Source organism: Macrobrachium nipponense, chromosome 20 (assembly GCF_015104395.2).
Source record: "Macrobrachium nipponense isolate FS-2020 chromosome 20, ASM1510439v2, whole genome shotgun sequence".
NCBI classification, from domain to species: domain Eukaryota; kingdom Metazoa; phylum Arthropoda; class Malacostraca; order Decapoda; family Palaemonidae; genus Macrobrachium; species Macrobrachium nipponense.
The window spans coordinates 13,907,030-13,927,584 of NC_061089.1; the positions used below are offsets into that span (position 1 = coordinate 13,907,030).

The window sequence follows — 20,555 nt, forward strand, 5'->3', positions numbered from 1 at the left end:
GCGAAATTATCAGTTCTAATGGCAACCGTTTTCGTCGTCAGCTTACTTGTTCCCATTACCACTCCTGCACATTTTTCACTCTTTCCTGGTAACTGGCTAATCAATTATTTTCTTCTCCACCACGAAACGCGCTTGTTTTTTATTAAGTACCTCTGGTAATTTTGTCTGCTATAGTATTTTGTCATAGACTTCGAATGTTTGTTTCTTTGTAATTTACTATAGTAAAAGACACGTTAATAAGAAAAACTGCTAGTTAAGTTTGAGCACATACTTTTTTTCGATGGTCATCATTCTTCCCTTGATAACTGAAGACGAGATAGTTACAGATATTATACTGAAATAGATAGCGTACTTATGGAAGAAACTAGAACATTCTACAACTGCTGACGACAGAAACCCTTGATGAGGCTTGATCTTTATATATACCAGCTAAGACTTGAAGAAATTATTGACAGTGGGTATACGATACTTCTAGCTATACTTTTCCCCCTTTTTCGAGTTTCTAATTATCGTAACAGAAAGCAAGATAAAAGGTGAGTGGTCGATTTTAAGGAATCTATAACCAAAATAGTTTAGAGCAAATTTCAGTTGACGCAGTAAGCGAATTATTATATTCTATGTACATGTCATTATGTTACACATATATACAGTATTTATACAGTATCTATTTTGTCAATATAACTAGATTTAATTACAATTAGGGCAACAACACAGCTGAAATCAATTTAGGTTAACTCGATATCTATGAACGTCGTGTAATTGTTTGTTTACATTTTGAGGTGACACTGGTCAGCATTATACGAGTACGGCTCATACGATCACTTGGTTATCTTTCAAAGGCAACTACATTCTGTGGTAAGTTGTACTGTTTGATTTTGAAATAGTGATATCATTCTTATGAATGGACGAAGATTTATTTCTCGTGAACAACCTGTGCACCAGGCCTGTCCGGGGTTAGCGGTCTAGGTAGGTAGTAGCTACCTACTAGGTACATACCTAGGTAGTAGGTAGCTAGGTACCTATTCTTTTATGTTATTTGCAAGATTAAGCTTAGGTAGTAGCTGCAAAAGAATGTTGTCCTTGTGTGGTTCGCCTTTCTTCTCGCTAGCTACGTACATGAACCTTATAGCTAGTTGGACTGGTTAGCTTGTGTTTTAGGAAATTCTGGCCGTTTTGTTTTCCATTTGTCATTGCGAGGTACCTAGGTAGTACCTAGGTACTAGGGCTATGCCCATAATTTAAAGGGGACCTCAGTGGAAAGTCGTGGTTTATACTAGGTGAGGGGCATCATAACCATACAGGTAGTATGATACATCTTAACAATATAGGTAGGTAGTACGTATATGAAATTAGTCAGTGTTTTACCTCAGATTAGCTAGTAGGTAGTACTAGGTAGTTCCGAATTGGCCATCTAGGCACGTAATTGGGGTACCTTTTACTGTTGAGTACACCTGGGAATTTTTCAAGAGATAGCCTACCTAGAACTGGGTGAAATGGCTTAGCTAGGAGCTTTTACTTCCCTTGATCAAAATTTTGCTTTTTATTAATGGGAAATTACAATTCTCTTTCCTGAGCCTGTCATTACTCAAATGAAGTGTGAATGGTTTAGCAGCACTATTTCAGATTGTGATTCTTTATGGCCATGTAGCTGTGTACAAGCTGTTCTTTTAAATCCTATGGTTTTCCATGGTACTACCTAATGCTACACATTCTTTGTATTTCAGATTTTTGGTACTTTACTTATTATAGAAATAGAAATGGAAGCAAGTAATGATAAAGAAGAAGAAGAGAGCTCAAACCCTGATGAGGATTTTGAAGTTGTTCTTCCCAATGAGGCATCAAAATCGCTAATGATATCAGATTCAGGAAGATCATCACAAGCGTTAAGTCCCATCAGGAAACCAACAGTGGGTGCTGCTTGTGGTCAGTTTTTGAATGATAAGAAGACAGCAGAGTCTTATCACCAGGAGAGGGACCTAGATGTTCAAGGATGCAAAGATGAGCAAGATTTGCAAATACATTCTGCAGCAGTTGTTAAAAGTTCAGAAGTGAGTTGACATTGTATACCAGTCTTATTGTCTCTTCATTTTCTTGTGAAATTAAACATTAAATGTACAATGATTTCTTGCAAGTTTTGATTAGTCTTTAGGATGCTTTTGAAATTATTTATGCAGGGAATTGTGCAATGTAACTGCTTATTTAATTGCAGGTAGAATTTCCAGTACAGTTTCGTGAACTACAGTCTAACACAGATTTAAAGAGGCCACCGTCTAACTGGCTGCAAGATCACTCCTCCATCAGATTGCCCAATCCAACATTGAAACATGCAGATTTCTCCAGGTAAATTGTTATTGTATTAGTATAATGTAGCATGTCTTGAAATTCGGCATCAGCTTTAAACACTTTCATTTTTATATGTGACAAAGTAAAACCTTTTCTTGATCTTTGTTGATTTTGGCATGAAAAATTTTTTCTTTGGTCTTTCCCAATGTTTGGCATGGGTGTGGTATTGAGTGACAAATTTTAAAATTGCATTTTTGTGTTTACAAGGGCAGAGATTTCTGGGTTAAAAGCAATTAGATTTCCTACTGGAAAGACAAATCACTGCTGCTTAACAGGTTCAACTAACAATAAGTACAGTAAATGCATCTATATTGGATGTTGATTATATTGGTAGCCTTTCCTTCCCTGACAATATATGTGGTTCAGACAATATATTTGGTTCAGTGGTCATAGGTTGATATTAACCAAACCTGTAGGTCCTCATTTGTTCCAATACGTAATACAAACCATCGGTCCTTTAACAATAGGAAGTAGCTAGCGGCAGCTGGAACAGTCGTAAGCTTCGAACAAGGGGAGAATGGTAGTTAACTGCTTGTCCGATCGTTGCGCGGCATGGATCAAGAGATGGAGCTTTCGCCGCGCCCCCTGGTCGCCCGTAGAGTGTGTCCCGGGCTGGAGGGGCGTAAATGCGGCAGATTTCGCTCCTTTGTGGATGTGGATCCACATGAACTATGTACAAGGTGTCGGGGGCGAGAATGCTCCCGAGCCGAACCATGTGTAACGTGTGTTGATTGGTCCGAGGCGCAGTGGGTTCTGTACGAGGGCAGGAAGAGACGTAGGCCTACAAAGGAGTCGTCGGAAAGCTCTCCAGCGACTCCTTTGGTAACGGATACCTCGTCTTCCTTCTTGCCCCCTGGTCAGCCCCCACGTTTCGCGCCTTCCCCTGCGGGGGCGGGTAGCGGAGTCCTTCTCCTCACTTGATCCGTCGAGTGTGGAGGAGGGCGCTCGCTACCCGGACGTACAGTTGTACTCGGGGTCTTCCGTCCGCTCTGGGTGGGGTTCGTCTCCCCCCAAGCGCGAGGGAACCCCTCTAATTCACCCGACTGTTGCTTCCGCAGGTGTGCCACCTGGGACAGGTGTGGGAGTCACTGGGATTGCAGGGAGTGCTGAGCATCCAGGGGCTAATCCAGCGGTTGGCGGGGTCGGCAGTGGTCACACATGGTGTGGTGACCACTACCACTACTACGATCACGACTCCGGCCTATGGCATGCCTCCGCACTTAGTCTACACGCCGCATGTGACGACAGTGACACCGACAGCTGCGATTCAAAGACCTCTCGCTGCCGTGTCAAGGAGAACTGTGCCACCGCCACCTGGGTTCTTTGTGCTGCCGACCCCGGACTTCCGCTGCCCTAAAAGCTCTCCCTTAGACTTGCCGCCAGTACCGAGAATGCAGGTAGCTGCCGACAAGACGCTTGGCTCCCCTGTTGCGCTGGTACCGCCTTACCTGTTGCTGTGCCTGCCGCTCCCGCTGTTCCAGACGCTGACGCTCCTGTTGTTCCTGCTGTTCCTGTGCCTGTTCCTGTCGTTCCTGTTGTTGGTGGTGCTGCTCCAGGCTCAGGTCTTTCCGGACAGGTGCAGTCGGGCCCTGTTGCTTCGGCAACTGCCCCGGCTCCCTCCTGGATGGAAGACCTGACGTCTGTCCTGCGGAGCCTGGCGAAGAAGAGGAAGAAGAGAGGAAGGTGTCGTCGTCGTCTTCATCGTCTTCTTCGTCGTCTGCTGCCTCCTCTTCCCCTTCGACTTCTAAGGCTACCAAGCCGAAGAAGAAGAAGGTTGCCTCCTCCCCCCCCTAAGAAGGCTCCTTCAGGACCTTCTAAGGGCCCGTCTCGCTCTGGCGATTCGGGGGGCTCTTCTGCTCAGGGCCCGTCTCTCCTTCTGCAAAGAAGAAGACGGGGACCAGAGGAGTACCAGCTTCGGCTGGCACTTCCTCGCCTGGTACTAGCGGTTCTGCCGCTAAACCAGGATCTGCCTCGGCTTCTCGTTCGCGAGAAGTACCGAGTGGACGGTCTCCCGCGGGAGACCGTCCAGCCAAAGTCTCGACGCCTGAGTTCGCTCGCCATCAAGACCGAGGCGCGGAGCAGAAGACTGGCGAGAGTCGTGCAGACGACTCTCGCCAGGCCAGCGGACGCTCTCGCAGCGACCAGCTGGCTGCTCGGGTAGACGTGACGGTCTCCGACCGGCCACGGGCTGAGGTGAGGAAGGGGTCCCCGCGGCCGTCGGTACCAGCCTCGGCCGGTACCAGCGGCTCGACGCGCCAAGAGGTGGACGCGACAGCGAGCCTAGCAGGTCGCCTGACCGCCGCTCCCATCGGGACCGGGCGGAGATGGCAACCAGCAACAGCTCGCCTGACGATCGGGATCGACGTTCTCAGCCGAGCCTCTCGCCTCAGGTGAGCGGCAAGGCCAGGCCTGCAGCTCAGCCGCAGCTCTCCAAGCACGCTGGTCCTGCCAGCGAGCGAGGGGGGAGCGTCAGGTCTGCCTCTCCAGTACCTTCAACCTCCTCGGGCTACACCGGGAGGAGCGAGGCGTAGGTAGGTATGGGTATGCGAGGGGTGCGCTTCTCGTGATCCCGCTACGACGCCGTACGCACCAGGCACGGTTCTAGGACCGGCCAGGACGTACGCGCAAGTAGCTGGAGGCGACCGTGAGGGGTCTGTCGCTGTTCCTCCTTCTGAAGGAGGAGTGTCTCGGGATCTGTTCTTGCTGGAGGGACTGGACGGTCCTACTCCTCAAGATGCAGTTACTCCCGAGATACAGAGGAACTTTGCAGAAGTCATTAAGCTGATTCGTCAGCATAATGGCCTTGCAGAAAGATCGCCGCTACCACCTTCTGAGCCCACGTCCTGGCTCGAGTCATTTTGGGGCCCGAAGAGGGAACCCAAGATGATGGTGGGATTGCCGCGATCGGAGCTTGCAGACTTGGTCCTGGACCAAGTGGAGAATCTCGTCTCAGGGCGAGAGGACTCGCTGAAGTCCGGTCGGTCTTCCAAGCTGCTTCCACCTCCCCTACAGCGTCAGAGGCGTTTCTATGTGCCATCGGAAGATCCAATACCGCCGAAACAGGTTAACCCGGAGTTAGCAAGGCTGACTCCAGGTGTGTCCCTGCAGCAGCTCCTGTCGGAGAACCTCTGGTTCTCGCAGCAGGAGGCACTCGCCCTGGAATCTACCGCTATGGCAGCATTCCAGGCAGTCTCTTGGTTGGATTTGTGGTCCCTCACAATATCCAAAGTCGCGGCTGGCTCTGGGAGCTCTGCTCTCGAAGACGACCCGTCTTTCAGGAGACTGTGCCAGTCTGGAGGAAGAGCTATCTCTTACCTCGCCCATCAGACTGCTAAGCTGTGGGCCAACTTGGTTCTTCGTCGTAGGGACGCAGTCCTTACCCGAGTGACCAAGGGGGCTGGGCGTGAGGCGGCACTCGGTCTTCGTTACGGACCCATTAGGAGTTCCACTGCTCTCTTTCCCGGAGAGATGGTGGACGCTGCGGTGGAAAGGCGGCGCACTGATGACAGTGACCGCTTGGTTCACCAGGCAGTCTCGAAGGTTTCTGGGCAATCTCGAGTAACTGCGGCTAAGCCTAAGAGTTTAGCTGGCGCTTCCACGGCTACTAAGACGGTTGCTCCGCCTAAGCCCCGTGTGAAGACTCCTGTTGCTTCGACTTCTGCGAGAGGAGGCCATAACCAGCCCTCCTCCCAGACCTCCTTTCCCCGAGGAGGTGGTGGGAAGAAGTCGAAGCGAGGTGGGAAACGCTAGGGACGGCGTTCCCCCTCACCTGCTGCCGGAAATGGGGGGATGCCTGGCCAGCCATTGGGCAACTTGGCAGCGCTACGGCGCCGAGACCTGGATAGTAGACGTCCTTCGGGAGGGATATCTACTACCCTTCGAATCTCGGCCCCCCCTCATCTCCAAACCGGTCCATCTACAAACCTATGTCCGGGGATCATCAAAGGACAACGCTCTTCGACAGGAGATCAAGACCATGCTGGCGAAACGAGCTGTAGAAATCGTAGAGGATCAGTCACCGGGCTTTTACAGCCGCCTTTTCCTAGTGGAGAAGGCAACGGGGGGCTGGCGTCCGGTGATAAACCTCTCTCCCCTGAGCGAGCCGTGCTCGACTCGATCAGGGGGAACGATTTCATGCTTTCAGTGGACTTGAAGGATGCATATTTTTAAATACCCATCCATCAGTCCTCCAGAAAGTACCTCCGCTTCATCTTCGACGGGACGGTGTACCAATTCAGGGCACTTTGTTTCGGTCTGTCAACCGCCCCACAGGTGTTCACGCAAGTGTTCACTCTGGTGTCGGCTTGGGCCCATTCGCACGGGATACGTCTTCTGAGGTATCTCGACGATTGGCTGGTCCTGGCGAGCTCCTGCTCGCAGTTGCTACAGGACAGGGATCGGCTCCTCAAGTTTTGTCACGATCTGGGGATTGTGATAAACTACGAGAAGTCCGATCTCGAAACCCAAAGCAGAAGATGAAGTTACCTGGATGCTGATCGACACGGTAGCAGGGCAAGTCTTTCCCGCAGACTTGCGGATCAGCAAATTCAGGGAGGCAGCCGGCCGGTTCCTGTCTCGGCAGGAACAGGCAGCGCAGCAATGGCAAGTCGTGATCGGCCATCTGTCGTCACTCGAGAAGTTAGTCCCTCACGGGTGTCTTCACCTGCGGTCTCTCCAGTGGAGACTAAGGGAGAGTTGGTCTCAGGCAAAGGATCCACCTTACTTCCCCGTGGCTCTCACGGAGAAGGTGAGGCAGGACCTAGCCTGGTGGCTCGACGACAAGAACCTCTTAAGAGGAGTGCCCATCCGCACTCCCCCCCCGGAGATGCTGCTGTTCTCAGACGCATCGACCGAGGGATGGGGCACACACCTGGAGGAGTTGCTGGCTGCAGGTGTGTGGGACCATCACGACAAGCACCTTCACATCAATGTCCTGGAACTCAAGGCGGCGTTCTACGCTCTCCAAGAATTCCAGGGCCGCTTGGTGGGACACTCAGTGGTGTTGATGTGCGACATCATCACAGTAGTGGCATACGTCAACAAGCAGGGGGGCCTAGTGTCTCTCCCGCTACACCAGTTGACCGTGCAGGAGCACGAGTGGGCCGCTGCTCACTCGATAGAGCTGTCAGCCCGCTACATTCCAGGCTAGAGGAATGTAGTAGCGGACAAGCTCAGCCGTCGGGATCAGGTGATAGGAACCGAATGGTCTCTACACCCAGACGTGGCGGAAAGGCTCTTCAACCTGTGGGGGCGACCGGTCGTAGACCTGTTCGCTACCCGGCACAACAGAAAACTGCAGGTTTCATACAATGAACTTACCTGTCAGATATATACATAGCTAAGACTCCGTCGTCCCCGACAGAAATTCAAATTTCGCGCCACTCGCTACCGGTAGGTCAGGTGGTATACCTGCCTGCCCTGGCGGCAGGACTAGGAACCATTCCCGTTTTCTATCATATTTTCTCTGTCGCCGGTGGTATCAACATTGTTGTTACTACCTCCTGACTGGAATTCACTTTTCAAGACTTTATTGATCATCTTTATTGGATTTCTTGGTGACGTACTGGATTGTTGTTTTGGCATTCGCTACTGTGGACTGGATTTGGACTTGCTTTTGATTTTTCTAATAGAATGTCTGATTCAAGTGTTAGTGTGAGAGTGTGTGTGAATGTAGGCTGCAAGGTGAGGATACCGAAGGCTTCGGTTGATCCTCACACTGTATGTCGTAAATGTAGGGGGTTTTGACTGTTCTTAGCTAACACCTGTATTGAGTTGTGAAAAGTTGGATGCTAATGAATGGAAGACTCTAACTTCTTACTGGGGGGTGAAGGAAGTTTAGGAGGGAGGGATAGGATTAGACGGGCTGCACAAAAGAGTGTGAGTACAAGGCCTATTGAGCCTTTTTCTGAGTCTAACTCTCCTTTTGTTAATGAATATGATTCTCGATATGTATCTGAATCCTCACAGGCTTTGCATTCGGATTCGGCTTCTGAAATCGCAATCTGAAGGCTACTCTTCGTAAAATGAAGACAAAGATGGCGGCCATGCAAGGTAAGGCTAGTGATTGTGATTTACTAAGTGAAGTGAGTGTTCCCAGTGTTGTGGAGGGGGCGTCTGACCGTCCCTGCGATGCTCCCAGGCCTAGACCTCTTCCAAACTCACATACCCAGAGGAGTAGGAAAGTCGAAAGTCGTACGGAGGTTGTGGGGAATCCCAACGGTCAGGCGTCCCTTCAGCAAGGTTCTTGTTTTCGTTACAGTCTGCTCAGGACCGCTCTAATAGAAGCGTCCTACGAGATTGTTTCTCGTCGTCCGGTTCTCCTTCACCTAAACGAGGGTGGAAGGACTCGGATCTTTCTAGGCCACTGGAAAGGCATTGGAAAGAGCGCGCGTTCGACTCGAGCCCGGAACGCTTCTCGGAGGAAGCTCCTTCTTCTATCAAGAAGGCTAAGCTGGTTTCGACGCCTCCTAGAGCAGTATTTGAGGATCGCACTCCTTCGAGTTCTCCTGCTTCTTCTATTGAAGAGGACGCTGGGGTGGCTTCCAAGAGGATATTGCTTGCAGTTCAAGAGCAGATTGCCTCTTTGGTTGGAGTTCTTTCGAGGGATCCCCCTCGCAAGAAGGACGCTAGACTTCCTATTAAGAAGTCTCGTCTTCTTTCACCAGCCAGACGTGAAGCGTCCGCCAGACATGGGACGTCTTCCAGGCGCGAAGAGTCGTACAAACGTCAGGATCTATCCGAGTGAGTTGCTCTAGATCAGATACGCTCAGGCCTGAGGCGCCAGCGAGGCGCCAGTTAGGCGTGAGGATTAGCCAAGCGAAGGCGCAAGCCAAGGCGCCGGGGGCCAGCCAAGCGCGAGGATTCAGCCAAGCGCGAGGCGCCAGCCAGGCGCGAGGAGTCAACATTGCGTGAGGCCCGCCAGACAAGCGCGAGACGTCAGCCAGGCGCGAGATGCAGCCAGGCATCCAGCCAGGCTACACGCTCCAGCCAAGCGTGAAGCTCCAGCCAAGCGCGAGGCGCCAGACAAGCGCGAGGCGCCAGCCAAACGCGAGGAGCTGTTCAGGCGCGAGAAGTCAAGCAGACGCGAGACTTCTTTTAGACGTGAGAGAGAGTCGGTTCACTCTATGAGCCCCTCTCCTAGTAGGAGTTTGTCACCAGTAGAGAGAGAACGGGATGAAGATCCTCTCGTTTTTCAGGCCGATTCTCCACAAGGTGTAGAAGGAGATTCGGAAGAAGAGGGTGACGGTAGAGAAGGAGTCTCGAACTATAAAGTTGGTTTCTGACTGACCTTCTTTTACGGGAATACGGAGATTCTTTAACTCCTGCCGCTCCTCCTTCGCCTCGACACTGTTTTCGAGTGCGATTGTGCCTAAGTCTTCGTCGGTCTTGAAGATGAGACCTACGATCTCTATGAAGAGAGCGCTTCAGTCCTTAGACAAATGGATGTTGTCTAAGAAGGATCTGGGCAGGACCACCTTCTGTATGCCTCCAGCCATACTTTCTGGCAAGAGAGGTTTCTGGTACCGAACTGGGGAGAACATGGGCCTTTCTCTCCCAGCGGCAGCCGAAGCGGACTTTTCAACCTTGGTTGACTCGTCAAGGAGACGCTTTGAATGGAGCTCGCGTGTCTTGGCGATTTCGGAGACGGATCATCTCCTCAAGGGACTCTTCCATATTTTGGAAGTGTTTAATTTCCTAGACTGGTCCCTTGGGGTGATGTCTAAGAAAGCTCATGACTCGGATGGTCTTGACCCCGAAGTCATTCTGAGTATTCTTGCTTGTATTGACAAGGCGGTACAAGACGGATCGGGAGAAATCTCCTCTCTTTTCGGAGCAGTACTCCTTAAGAAGAGGAGTATTTTTAGTTCCTTCCTAACCAAGGCGGTTTCTCCTCACAGAGAGCAGCCCTGGTTTTTTCGCTCCCATGTCTGACTTCCTGTTTCCTTCTCAGTTAGTGAAGGACATTTCTCGATCACTGACTGGAGAAGGCGACTCAGGATCTTCTCCTGCAAACTGCAAGGAAGAAGAGACCACTTGTTTCAGTTGACAAGAAAGGACCGACTTCTACGGTTCAGCCCTTTCGAGGAGGGCCTCTCTCCAGAGCTACCTCTAGAGAAGAGGTCTTGAGAGGAGAGGTAAGGCTCCTTCCCGTCCCTTTAAGAAAGGGAAGTGAGACAGACAGCCTCAAACACCAGTGGGGGCCAGGCTTCTCGAATTTGCAGACGCCTGGTCACTCATAAACTCAGACGCCTCCTCCATGTCCATAATCAGGAAGGGATATCTTATCCCCTTCCAAGACAGTCCTCCACTAACGACCATTGGTCCCCGCAGGGCAACTGGTCCCCCCAGTTCCAAAGATTAACAAGGGAAACCCTGTACTGAGGGATACTCTTCGTCTGATGGATGAATCAAATGTGGGACAAAAGAGCTATAGAACTGGTTCTAGAGCAAAACTCTCCGGGTTTTACAATCGGCTTTTCCTGGTTGCGAAAGCCTCGGGGGGCTGGAGACAGTTTTTCTAAGATGTCAGCGCTCTGAACAAGTTCGTTCAAAGAAAGGAGAAGTTCTCTATGGAGACTTCGGCCTCAGTCCTTGCGGCGTTACGTCAAGGAGATTGGATGGTGTCGCTGGATCTCCAGGACGCCTATTTCATGTCCCGATCACCCTTCGTCGAAGAAAAGTACCTCCGTTTCATGACGAGGGAAGGATCTTTCAGTTCAGGGCCTTGTGTTTCGGCCTGTCCACAGCTCCTCAGGTCTTCACAAACCTGATGAGGAAGTGGCGAGGTTTCTTCACCTCAAAGGCGTCAACATCTCTCTATATTTGGACGATTGGCTCATCAGGGCCAGAACAGAGAGACAGTGGTTTTTTTGGGAGGACCTTTCTTTGACCTAGACCTGATAAAGGCGTTGGGACTACTCCGTGGACCTCGAGAAGTCACAAACTGATTCCCAGACAGAACTTGGTCCCCCTATCTGGGGATTCAGATGGATTCTCGGGTTTTCGAGTATTTCCTTCGCAAGAGAGAATCGTGAGAGGCTTGGAAAAAGTCTCTCTCTTCTTAGGGAAAGAACGGACTTCGGCGAGGGAATGGTTAAGCCTGCTAGGCACCCTTTCCTCAGCTCGAACAGTTCTTTCCTCTAGGAAGACTAGATCTTCGCCCTCTTCAGTTTTTTCTAAGGAAGATCTTGGAACTGGAAGACAGGACTTCTCTCCGACAGTTTTCCTCCTTCCAATGGAGATGAAAAACCACACCTGCAATGGTGGTTGTCCCTCTAAAGAGAACAAGGGAATTTCTCTGGAAGTTCCGAACCCAAGCCGAGTGTTGTATTCCGACGCATCGGAGAAGGGTTGGGGAGCAACACTAGGACCGAGAGAAGTGTCAGGCACCTGGAAGGCAGCACAGGTTGGTCCTGGCACATAAATTGCAAAGAAACTTCTAGCAGTTCCACTTGTGGCGCTAAAGTTCTTCGAACCCTTTGTGACGAACAGTGTGGTCCAAAGTGAATGTGGACAACACTACAGCCCTGTCCTACATTCGGAAGCAAGGAGGAACGCACTCAGTCTCTCTTTACGAGATAGCAAGAGATCTGCTAATTTGGGCCTCACAAAAAAGAAACATCGCCCTCCTAACAAGATTTGTTCAGGGGACGAGAAACATCAGGGCGGACAGACTGAGCAGGAGAAGCCAGGGTCCTTCACACAGAATGGACTCTTCATTCAGAGGTGTGTCAGAGTCTTTGGATCTTTGGGGCACTCCTCACGAAGATCTGTTCGCCACATTCCTTTCCAAAAGGCTGGAAGTCTTTTGTTCAGTGGTGGAAGACCCAAGAGCTCTCGTGGTCGACGCCTTCCTGCTGGACTGGTCTCATGTGGACGTGTACGCTTTCCCCCCGCCCCCCTTTCAAAATCCTGGGACAAGTGTTGAGAAAGTTCGTAGCGTCCAACGGGACAAGGATGACCCTGATAGCCCGTTTGGCCAGCACAAGATTGGTTTGCAGAGGTGCTGGAGTGGACAGTAGACTTCCCAAGATCCCTTCCAAAAAAGGATGGATCTTCTCAGACAGCCACACTTCGAGAGGTTTCATCAAAACCTCCCCGCTCTTCGCTCTGACTGCCTTTCGACTATCGAAAGACTGTCAGAGCGAGGGGGTTTTCTCGCGAAGCTGCAAGCGCTATCGCTAGAGCCCGCAGAGCTTCCACTAGACGAGTCTATCAGTCGAAGTGGGAGGTATCAGAAGGTGGTGTAAGTCTAAGAAGTTGTCCTCCTCCAGTACCTCTATAACCGAAATCGCCGATTTCCTTTTGTTCTTGAGAGAGGTCTCTCATTTGTCTGTATCGACGATCAAAGGATACAGGAGCATGCTGTCGGCAGTATTTAGAAACAGAGGCCTAGACATTGCTGAGAATAAAAGTCTGCACGATTTGATTAGATCGTTGAAACGACAAAATCGAAGGAACTAACTCCTCCCAGCTGGAACCTGGAGTAGTTCTCAGTTCCTTTCGTCTGACAGATTTGAGCCTCCCCCACGTAGCTTCGTTCAGGGATATAACAAGAAAATGCTTGTTTCTCCTATCTTTGGCGACAGCCAAAAGAGTTGGCGAACTTCATGCCCTAGAAGATGAAGTCGGCTTTAACAAAGACTCGGCCTTTTGCTCGTTTAGAACTCTTTTTTTTTCTAGCGAAGAATGAAAATCCATCGAATCCCTGGCCCAAGAGATTCGAGATCAAAGGCTTATCGAGTCTAGTAGGGAGAGAAACAGAGAGGTCTCTTTGCCCGGTACGAGCCTTGAAGTTCTTTTACAAAGAAAGAAACAAATGGGAGGCTCTAGACAAAGTCTTTGGTGTTCGATTAAAGGGACCCCACAAGAATCATGTCTAAGAACGCATTAGCTTTCTTCATTAGGAGCGTCATTACGGATGCTCACAAGTTCTGTCCTGACGACTCTTTTCCACTTTTAAGAGTAAAAGCCCATGAAGTTAGAGCAGTGGCGACGTCTCTCTCTTTTTCAGAAGAATATGTCATTAAGAAAATCATTGACACGCATATGGAGGTGCAATTCAGTTTTTGCATCTCACTATCTTAAAGACGTTCGCGTGGACCTACGAGAAATGTTTTTCTCTGGGACCTTTGTATCGGCGGATACAATACTGGGTACGGGAGCAAACACCAATCCTTAATTTGTACATACCTTCTACTAGATATGTTCTAGATTTCTGCTGACAAAGAGGCTCGGTGCTGCACTGGCGGCCAGTCACTGTTGTTCAGTAAGGAACTCTTGTGATATCTTTTAGGGGGGTATTAAAAATTTTTTTTTTTTGAGAATTTTTGTATGAATGAGTTTTTTCGTTTCGAGTTGGGATGGGTTTGTTTGTTATGAGTTCGGGGATAACTCAGAACAATTCTATATACTAACATGGTGGTTAGGATCAGGTGGTCGGGATTGGTTATGCTCCTTCACAAGGTGTGTTGTCATAGAAGTGGTCCAGTACCCATTGACAAAGTCCTTTTAGGCTCTGCCGAGTAAGCGGTTCTTATACCCATCGACAGACCCACAAGAACTCTAGCCATAGATCTAATATCTCGCTAAAGTCTTGAGGTGATGCAGACTACCGGGCTACAGCCACGAAGTCTACCACCTATCAGGTAGGAACCAAGGTTTTTTTTTCTTTTATACCTACAACATATGTTGTTTACCTGTCTATTCCATATTAGCTGTCTCTGACCCTCCACCAAAGGGTGCCAATCAGCTATGTATATATCTGACAGGTAAGTTCATTGTATGAAAATGATATTGTTATAATACAATAAAGTTTCATACATACTTACCTGGCAGATATATACGATTAATGGCCCACCCAGCCTCCCCGCAGGAGACAGGTGGAAGAGAGAAAATATGATAGAAAACGGGAATGGTTCCTAGTCCTGCCGCCCAGGGCAGGCAGGTAGATCACCTGACCTACCGGTAGCGAGTGGCGCGAAATTTGAATTTCTGTCGGGGACGACGGAGTCTTAGCTATGTATATATCTGCCAGGTAAGTATGTATGAAACTTTATTGTATTATAACAATATCATTTTTCTTTTCAGCCGTGCCGGACCCATGGGCAGCTGCAGAGGACGCTCTCCAACACCCCTGGGACAACCTCTTCGCCTACGCCTTTCCTCCCTTCTGTCTAATTCGGAAAGTGATCAGCCGAGCGCTGACCACCCCGAATCTCAGGATGATCCTGGTGGCTCCCAAACGACCTCAGGCCGTTTGGTATCCGGACCTGCTGGCTCTCCTTGCGGAAGCACCAAGAGAGCTGCCCCATTGGGACAACCTTCTAGCCCAGCCACACGTAGAACGGTACCACCAAGCAGTCCAGTCCCTTCAACTTCACGGCTGGCTGTTATCCACCATCTCTTGCGAACGAGAGGCTTTTCTCGTAGCGCAGCAACAGAGATGGCTGGACACGTCCGACAGTCCTCTGCAGCTGTGTACCAGGGGAAGTGGGCCGTCTTCTGTGGTTGGTGTCGTAGACTGGGTCTGTCTCCTCTCAGAGCCACTCTTCAGCAGGTAGCGGATTTCCTCGTGTTTCTTCACCAAGAGAAGCTCCTCTCAGTACCCACAGTCAAGGGGATATCTCGAACTCGTTCGAGATTTCTTTGCTTATGAGGAGCTTCGAAAGGTCTTGCCCACCCAGGGAACTCAGGCCCCCTGCGTGGGATGTGACTCTCGTCCTTAGGAGTTTGACTCGAAGACCCTTCGAGCCACTCCGAGAGTCGTCAGACAGGGATCTGACCCTCAAGACCCTCTTCTTGCTGGCCCTGGCATCGGCGAAGAGAGTAGGGGAACTTCATGGTCTATCTTTCGATGTTAAACACACCATGGGATGGGGATCTGTGACGCTCTATTTCGTCCCGAACTTCGTAGCTAAGACTCAGAATCCGTCGATCCCTGACGACAGGTTCGATTCTTTCACGATCCCCTCCCTATTGGACTTCACCGATAATGATGCGGATGAGATGCTGCTTTGTCCTGTGAGGGCGCTACGGCGCTATCTGAAGAGAACTCGACCCACCTCAGGCCTGAGGTGTACGACCGATACTTCGTTAGCACTGGGGTTACCAAGAAAGAAGTATCCAAGAACACGCTTTCTTTCTGGCTACGTGAGGTGATCAGGAGAGCGTACGAGGCTGATGGTAGTGACGACATCTGTACGCTCCGACCGAGAGCCCACGAAGTCAGAGGTATTGGACCCTCCTTAGCGTTCTGTAAGAACTTCTCCGTGGCGCAGGTCCTGAAGGCAGGTGTCTGGGCCAACCAGACCACCTTCACGTCCTTCTACCTTCGGGATATTGCCCACAAGTCCTTAGATACTTTTTCCTTGGGACCTGTGGTGGCTGCTCAACACGTTGTGTAAGCTTACCCAACACCCGAGCAGGCAGAACAGCATCGATTCCTGGTATGACTGGGAGAATGAATGTGCGAATGAGAGAGTGACTGGCTTCTCTTCACCATCTTTCTCTACCTCTACCTGTGGGCAGAGGGATACGGTCGTCACCATGCTGGAAAGGAGTCCGATGCAGGTAAGCTACTCGACCGAGCTCCATCCTATCCCTTTCACTAGGGATAGGAGCGTATATCCACCACTTTCTCCTACAAGGGGGAGGAAGTGGATGCCTACATGAGACAAACCCATGACTTTATATTTGCTCCTGTACAGTAACAAGTTCTTACAATGCTGGTACGAAGAGATACGCTTGCCTCTCTCTTAGTACTCGGCCCAGAGGTCTGACCATTGATCCGGTGCGGTGCCACCCCCACCGATCAAGTCGGAAGAGGCGGCTTCTGGATCCCTCCCTCGCTCTTACGACCAGGGAGGCACTCCAGGGATGGACGAACACCAGTCTGTTCATTCAAAGACTCAGATTCCTCCCACCAAGAAGTGAGTCTTCCTATTGTTAAAGGACCGATGGTTTGTATTACGTATCGGAACAAATGACAATTTGTCGAAAATTGCATTTTTCCTAACTATACAAACCTGAGGTCCTTTACATATAATCCCTCCTCATGCCACCCCTCACTCTGCGTATTTTGCATGGGCCAAAAGCAAAAGTGATTTGTGCCGCGCGACGATCGGACAAGCAGTTAACTACCGTTCTCCCCTTGTTCGAAGCTTACGACCGTTCCAGCTGCCGCTAGCTACTTCCTATTGTCAAAGGACCTCAGGTTTGTATAGTTAGGAAAAATGCAATTTTCGACAAATTGTCATATTTTGTTAACCCTTAAACGCCGACTGGACGATTGTACGTCGACATTTTTTTGTCTCTCGGGTGCCGACTGGACGTATTTTACGTCGACATACAAAAGTTTTTTTAAAAATTCGCGGAAAAATACTTTTAGGCCTACCAGCCGAAAACTCTTGAATCACCGGCCGCCTTGGGGGATGCTGGGAGTTTCACGGATCAAGGTGTTGTTTTGTTTACAATCGTTACGCAAGCGCGCAAGCGCGAATTTCTTCCGTTTTGCTTGCCGCACTAAAAAGTATCTGTGACACATCTCGGAAATTATTTCGTCACTTTGACATAATTTTTTTACCATTTTAAATTAGCCGTTACATGGAGTATTATATATGAAAATGTGTGCATTTTTATGTAGAATACAACAAAAAAATACTCATGATTGTAGCTTTCATCAGTTTTGAGATATTTTCATATAAATAACGATAAGTGCCAAAATTTCAACCTTCGGTCAACTTTGACTCTACCGAAATGGTCAAAAAACGCAATTGTAAGCTAAAACTCTTATATTCTAGTAATGTTCAAGCATTTACCTTAATTTTGCAACTAATTGGAAGTCTCTAGCACAATATTTCGATTTATGGTGAATTTATGAAAAAACTTTTTCCTTACGTCCGCGCGGTAACTCTTCCGAAAAAAATCATACATGCGATTGTGGTAATGTTTGCACCATTTTAAATTAGCCGTTACATAAAGTTTTATATATGAAAATGTGCGCAATTTCATGCACAATACAACTAAAAACATCCCATGGTTGTAACTTTTATCAATTTTGAAATATTTTCATATAAAAAATGATAAGTGACAAATTTTCAACCTTCGGTCAACTTTGACTACCGAAATGGTCGAAAAACGCAATTGTAAGCTAAAACGCTTATATTCTAGTAATATTAAAGCATTTATCTTAATTTTGCAACAAATTGGAAGTCTCTAGCACAATATTTCGATTTATGGTGAATTTATGAAAAAAAATAACATTTTCTTTACGTCCGCGCGGTAACTCTTCCGAAAAAATCATACGTGCGATTGTGGTAATGTTTGCACCATTTTAAATTAGCCGTTACATAACGTTTTATATATGAAAATGTGTGCAATTTCATGTATAATACAACAAAAAAAATAGTTGAAGGTTGTAGCTTTTCTCATTTTTGAAATATTTGCATATAAATCACGATAAATAGAAAAAAAACCACGTTCGGTCAAATTTGACTCTACCGAAATCGTCGAAAAACGCAATTGTCAGCTAAAACTCTTACAGTCTAGTAATATTCAGTCATTTATCTTCATCATGAAACAAATTTGAAGTCTCTAGCACAATATTTAAATTTATGGTGAATTTTTAAAAAAAACTTTCCTTCCCTCCGCGCGCGGATTCTCCGCCACAAAATCTTTTTCCCGAAATGTGTAAAATCCCATTCTCGGAATATTTGCTCCATTTCATATTTGGCATTTCATAGAGTTTTATATATGAAAATGTGCGCAATTTCATGTAGAATAAAACGAAAAATATTTGAAAGTTGTAGCTTTTCTTATTTTTGAAATAATTGTATATAAAAAAATATATATAAAAAAAATTCGACATTCGGTCAACTTTAACTCGTCAGATATGGTCGAAAACTGCATTTGTAAGCTAATATTCTTACAGTATAGTAATATTCAATCATTTGTCTTCATTTTGAAAGAAATTGGAAGTTTCTAGGACAATATTAGTTTATGGGTGATTTTTTTGAAAAAAATATTTGTTTACATCCGCGCGTTACAAATTCATGCATTATTTTGTGATAATATTTTCTCTGTGTTGCTTTTATCGTTTTACAATGTGTTATATACCAAAATGATCGCAATTTAGTGTACATTACAAAAAAAAGTAACTTGTTACCTTTAACCGTTTTGCGCACAGCACGATTTAAATACAATTATATATGAAATTTCGTTTTTGCGCTATCATATATCGCATTATTTATATATGATAATGATAATTTTTTTCATTTCTGATGGTTGCATACTAAACTTCAGGCAATAACAAAAAAAGGAGCCAAAAATGAACTCTTAATCTTGAAAACTAAGCGCGCTGTGATTTAAAAAAAAAAAAATTTTTTCCGCTTCTGCGCTCACTCTGAAACGTCTCCGGCACACAGGAGACATTTTTTTTTTACCGCTTCGGCGTTTAAGGGTTAATGCAATTTTAATTTTAAAAGATTTTTGCAAACATGTAGGAAAAGGCTAAAGTATGGTGTACTATTGTACAATATAATGATAAGGCATATTATTTACTTTTTTTATAGTATTTAGTTTTTTGTGATTTTAGAATCGGTATAAAAGTAATAAAGTATAGTACAGTTTTATTGAGAATATTTAAAAATATTTGATTTAGGGATAGACTGTACCCTGTGATATTACTATTTCTACATTATCTCCCAATGGACTGTATTGGTATTGAAAAACATAAAAGTAATATTAGAGTAGATTTTTATTCAAAGTAATTAAAAAAGTTTATGAGAGAAAGAGAAATAGTAAAAGACTAAAAACAGCTGCAATGATATTTTATGTAAATTCAAAAGATATAAGTTAACAAAGTTTATGCATCACCTAATTATTTTTGCTCTTTATTTATGTTGTAGTATTAATACTTTAAATCTTTAATGGAGAATAGGGCAACAAAATTATACTGAATTGTTTGTTAATTAAAATATGGCTTCCTTATTGTTAATTAGTATACAGTTTCTTTATAAAAAAAAGGATCAGCAAAATCATCAGATATTAATGAAATCTGGATCTTAGGTCAAGATCTTAGAAGCTTTACTTTATTTTTATTTCCAGTGCTTTTCTTTCATGTCCTCTATTCATTTACATATCTTTGTTTTTTTTGGCAATTTTTTTTTTATGGTTTGCGCAGTTATATTCCCTTTCTTGATGAAGTTGATGTCATCTGGTTTATTTTAATTAATCTCTTTGGATAGTACTGTACTTAACCGCCTTACCAAGGCCATGGTAATTTCCTTCTCCCCACAGCACTTTGAACAATGTACCTGTGTTCTTTGCAGTGTTTCTTTGATCATTGCTCTTCTGTTTCCTGTCTACACTTCACTGGTTTTCATTGCTTTGATTTTGCAAAGTATCCAGCTACTAAATTTTGTTTAATAATTAGCTCAATGTAGAATTTCCTTCCATGCAAGCTATTGCAAGATTTACTTGTGATTCAATAAACCTTCATTATGTATGCCCCAAAGGTGACTAAATGTAAAGTCCCCTCTTTCCAAGGATGTCCTCTCTATGCAAGTAACTGTGTGGGGTGTAAGATAAATAGCCCATCATATGGGCTAGGCTGTGAAATATTTTATTTCTGAGACTTTTATTAATTATATGTTTTCCAACTACAAATAGTATAATGAAGAGGTAAAGCATTTAGGTTGAAAATTCTCAAATAATTGTATCTAAATTACCTTTTCAGCTTCCTTATGGCTCACCAGTTTCCAGATTGCATAGGAGAAGTGGATGTTGTGTCAGATGCTGAAAATATCAAGAAATTACTCAAGATTCCATATAATCCCAAAGCTCATGTCAGTATGATGATTCATCGTGTTGGGAAAACACTGCTAATTGATGAATTTGACATATATAAATACTTGTTACGACAGTCCAAGAAGGAATGGCACTGGCTCCGAAAATTCTTCTTTGAACATGTCCTGCAGTCATTGACACAAATGGTGAGTTTTAAGTTGGTGACCAGCTTTTACCTCATATACGCATGAGTTGCCGGATGCCACAGATTCCTTGCTTTACAATCTTTGATTGTTTTAACTGGTTTCCAGCTGGTGCTGGAAGATTATCCTATTGTTAAGACCAAAGGTTTGTTAGCTATGAAAAACACAAATTGATTAAAAATTTGTGATTTTTTGTGGCCAATTTTATACCATACTAGTTCA

General features: G+C 46.5%; 1 protein-coding gene across 4 annotated transcripts in view; it reads left to right on the forward strand.

Moving 5' to 3' along the window:
* Positions 1 to 349: 349 nt before the first annotated feature.
* Positions 350 to 20,555, forward strand: part of LOC135221950 (erythroid differentiation-related factor 1-like) — a 51,267-nt gene continuing 31,061 nt past the window's right edge. The window contains exons 1-4 of one of the 4 annotated variants that reach the window (XM_064260023.1): positions 350 to 454; positions 1,725 to 2,048; positions 2,210 to 2,340; positions 20,081 to 20,336. In XM_064260023.1, coding sequence (XP_064116093.1) covers positions 1,758 to 2,048; positions 2,210 to 2,340; positions 20,081 to 20,336 — 678 coding nt within the window. In that variant the 5' untranslated portion in view covers positions 350 to 454; positions 1,725 to 1,757. Of the gene's footprint in view, positions 534 to 737; positions 967 to 1,724; positions 2,049 to 2,209; positions 2,341 to 20,080; positions 20,337 to 20,555 lie in introns of those variants that run through there. The other 3 variants (XM_064260004.1, XM_064259995.1, XM_064260015.1) reach the window with 3 other exon arrangements.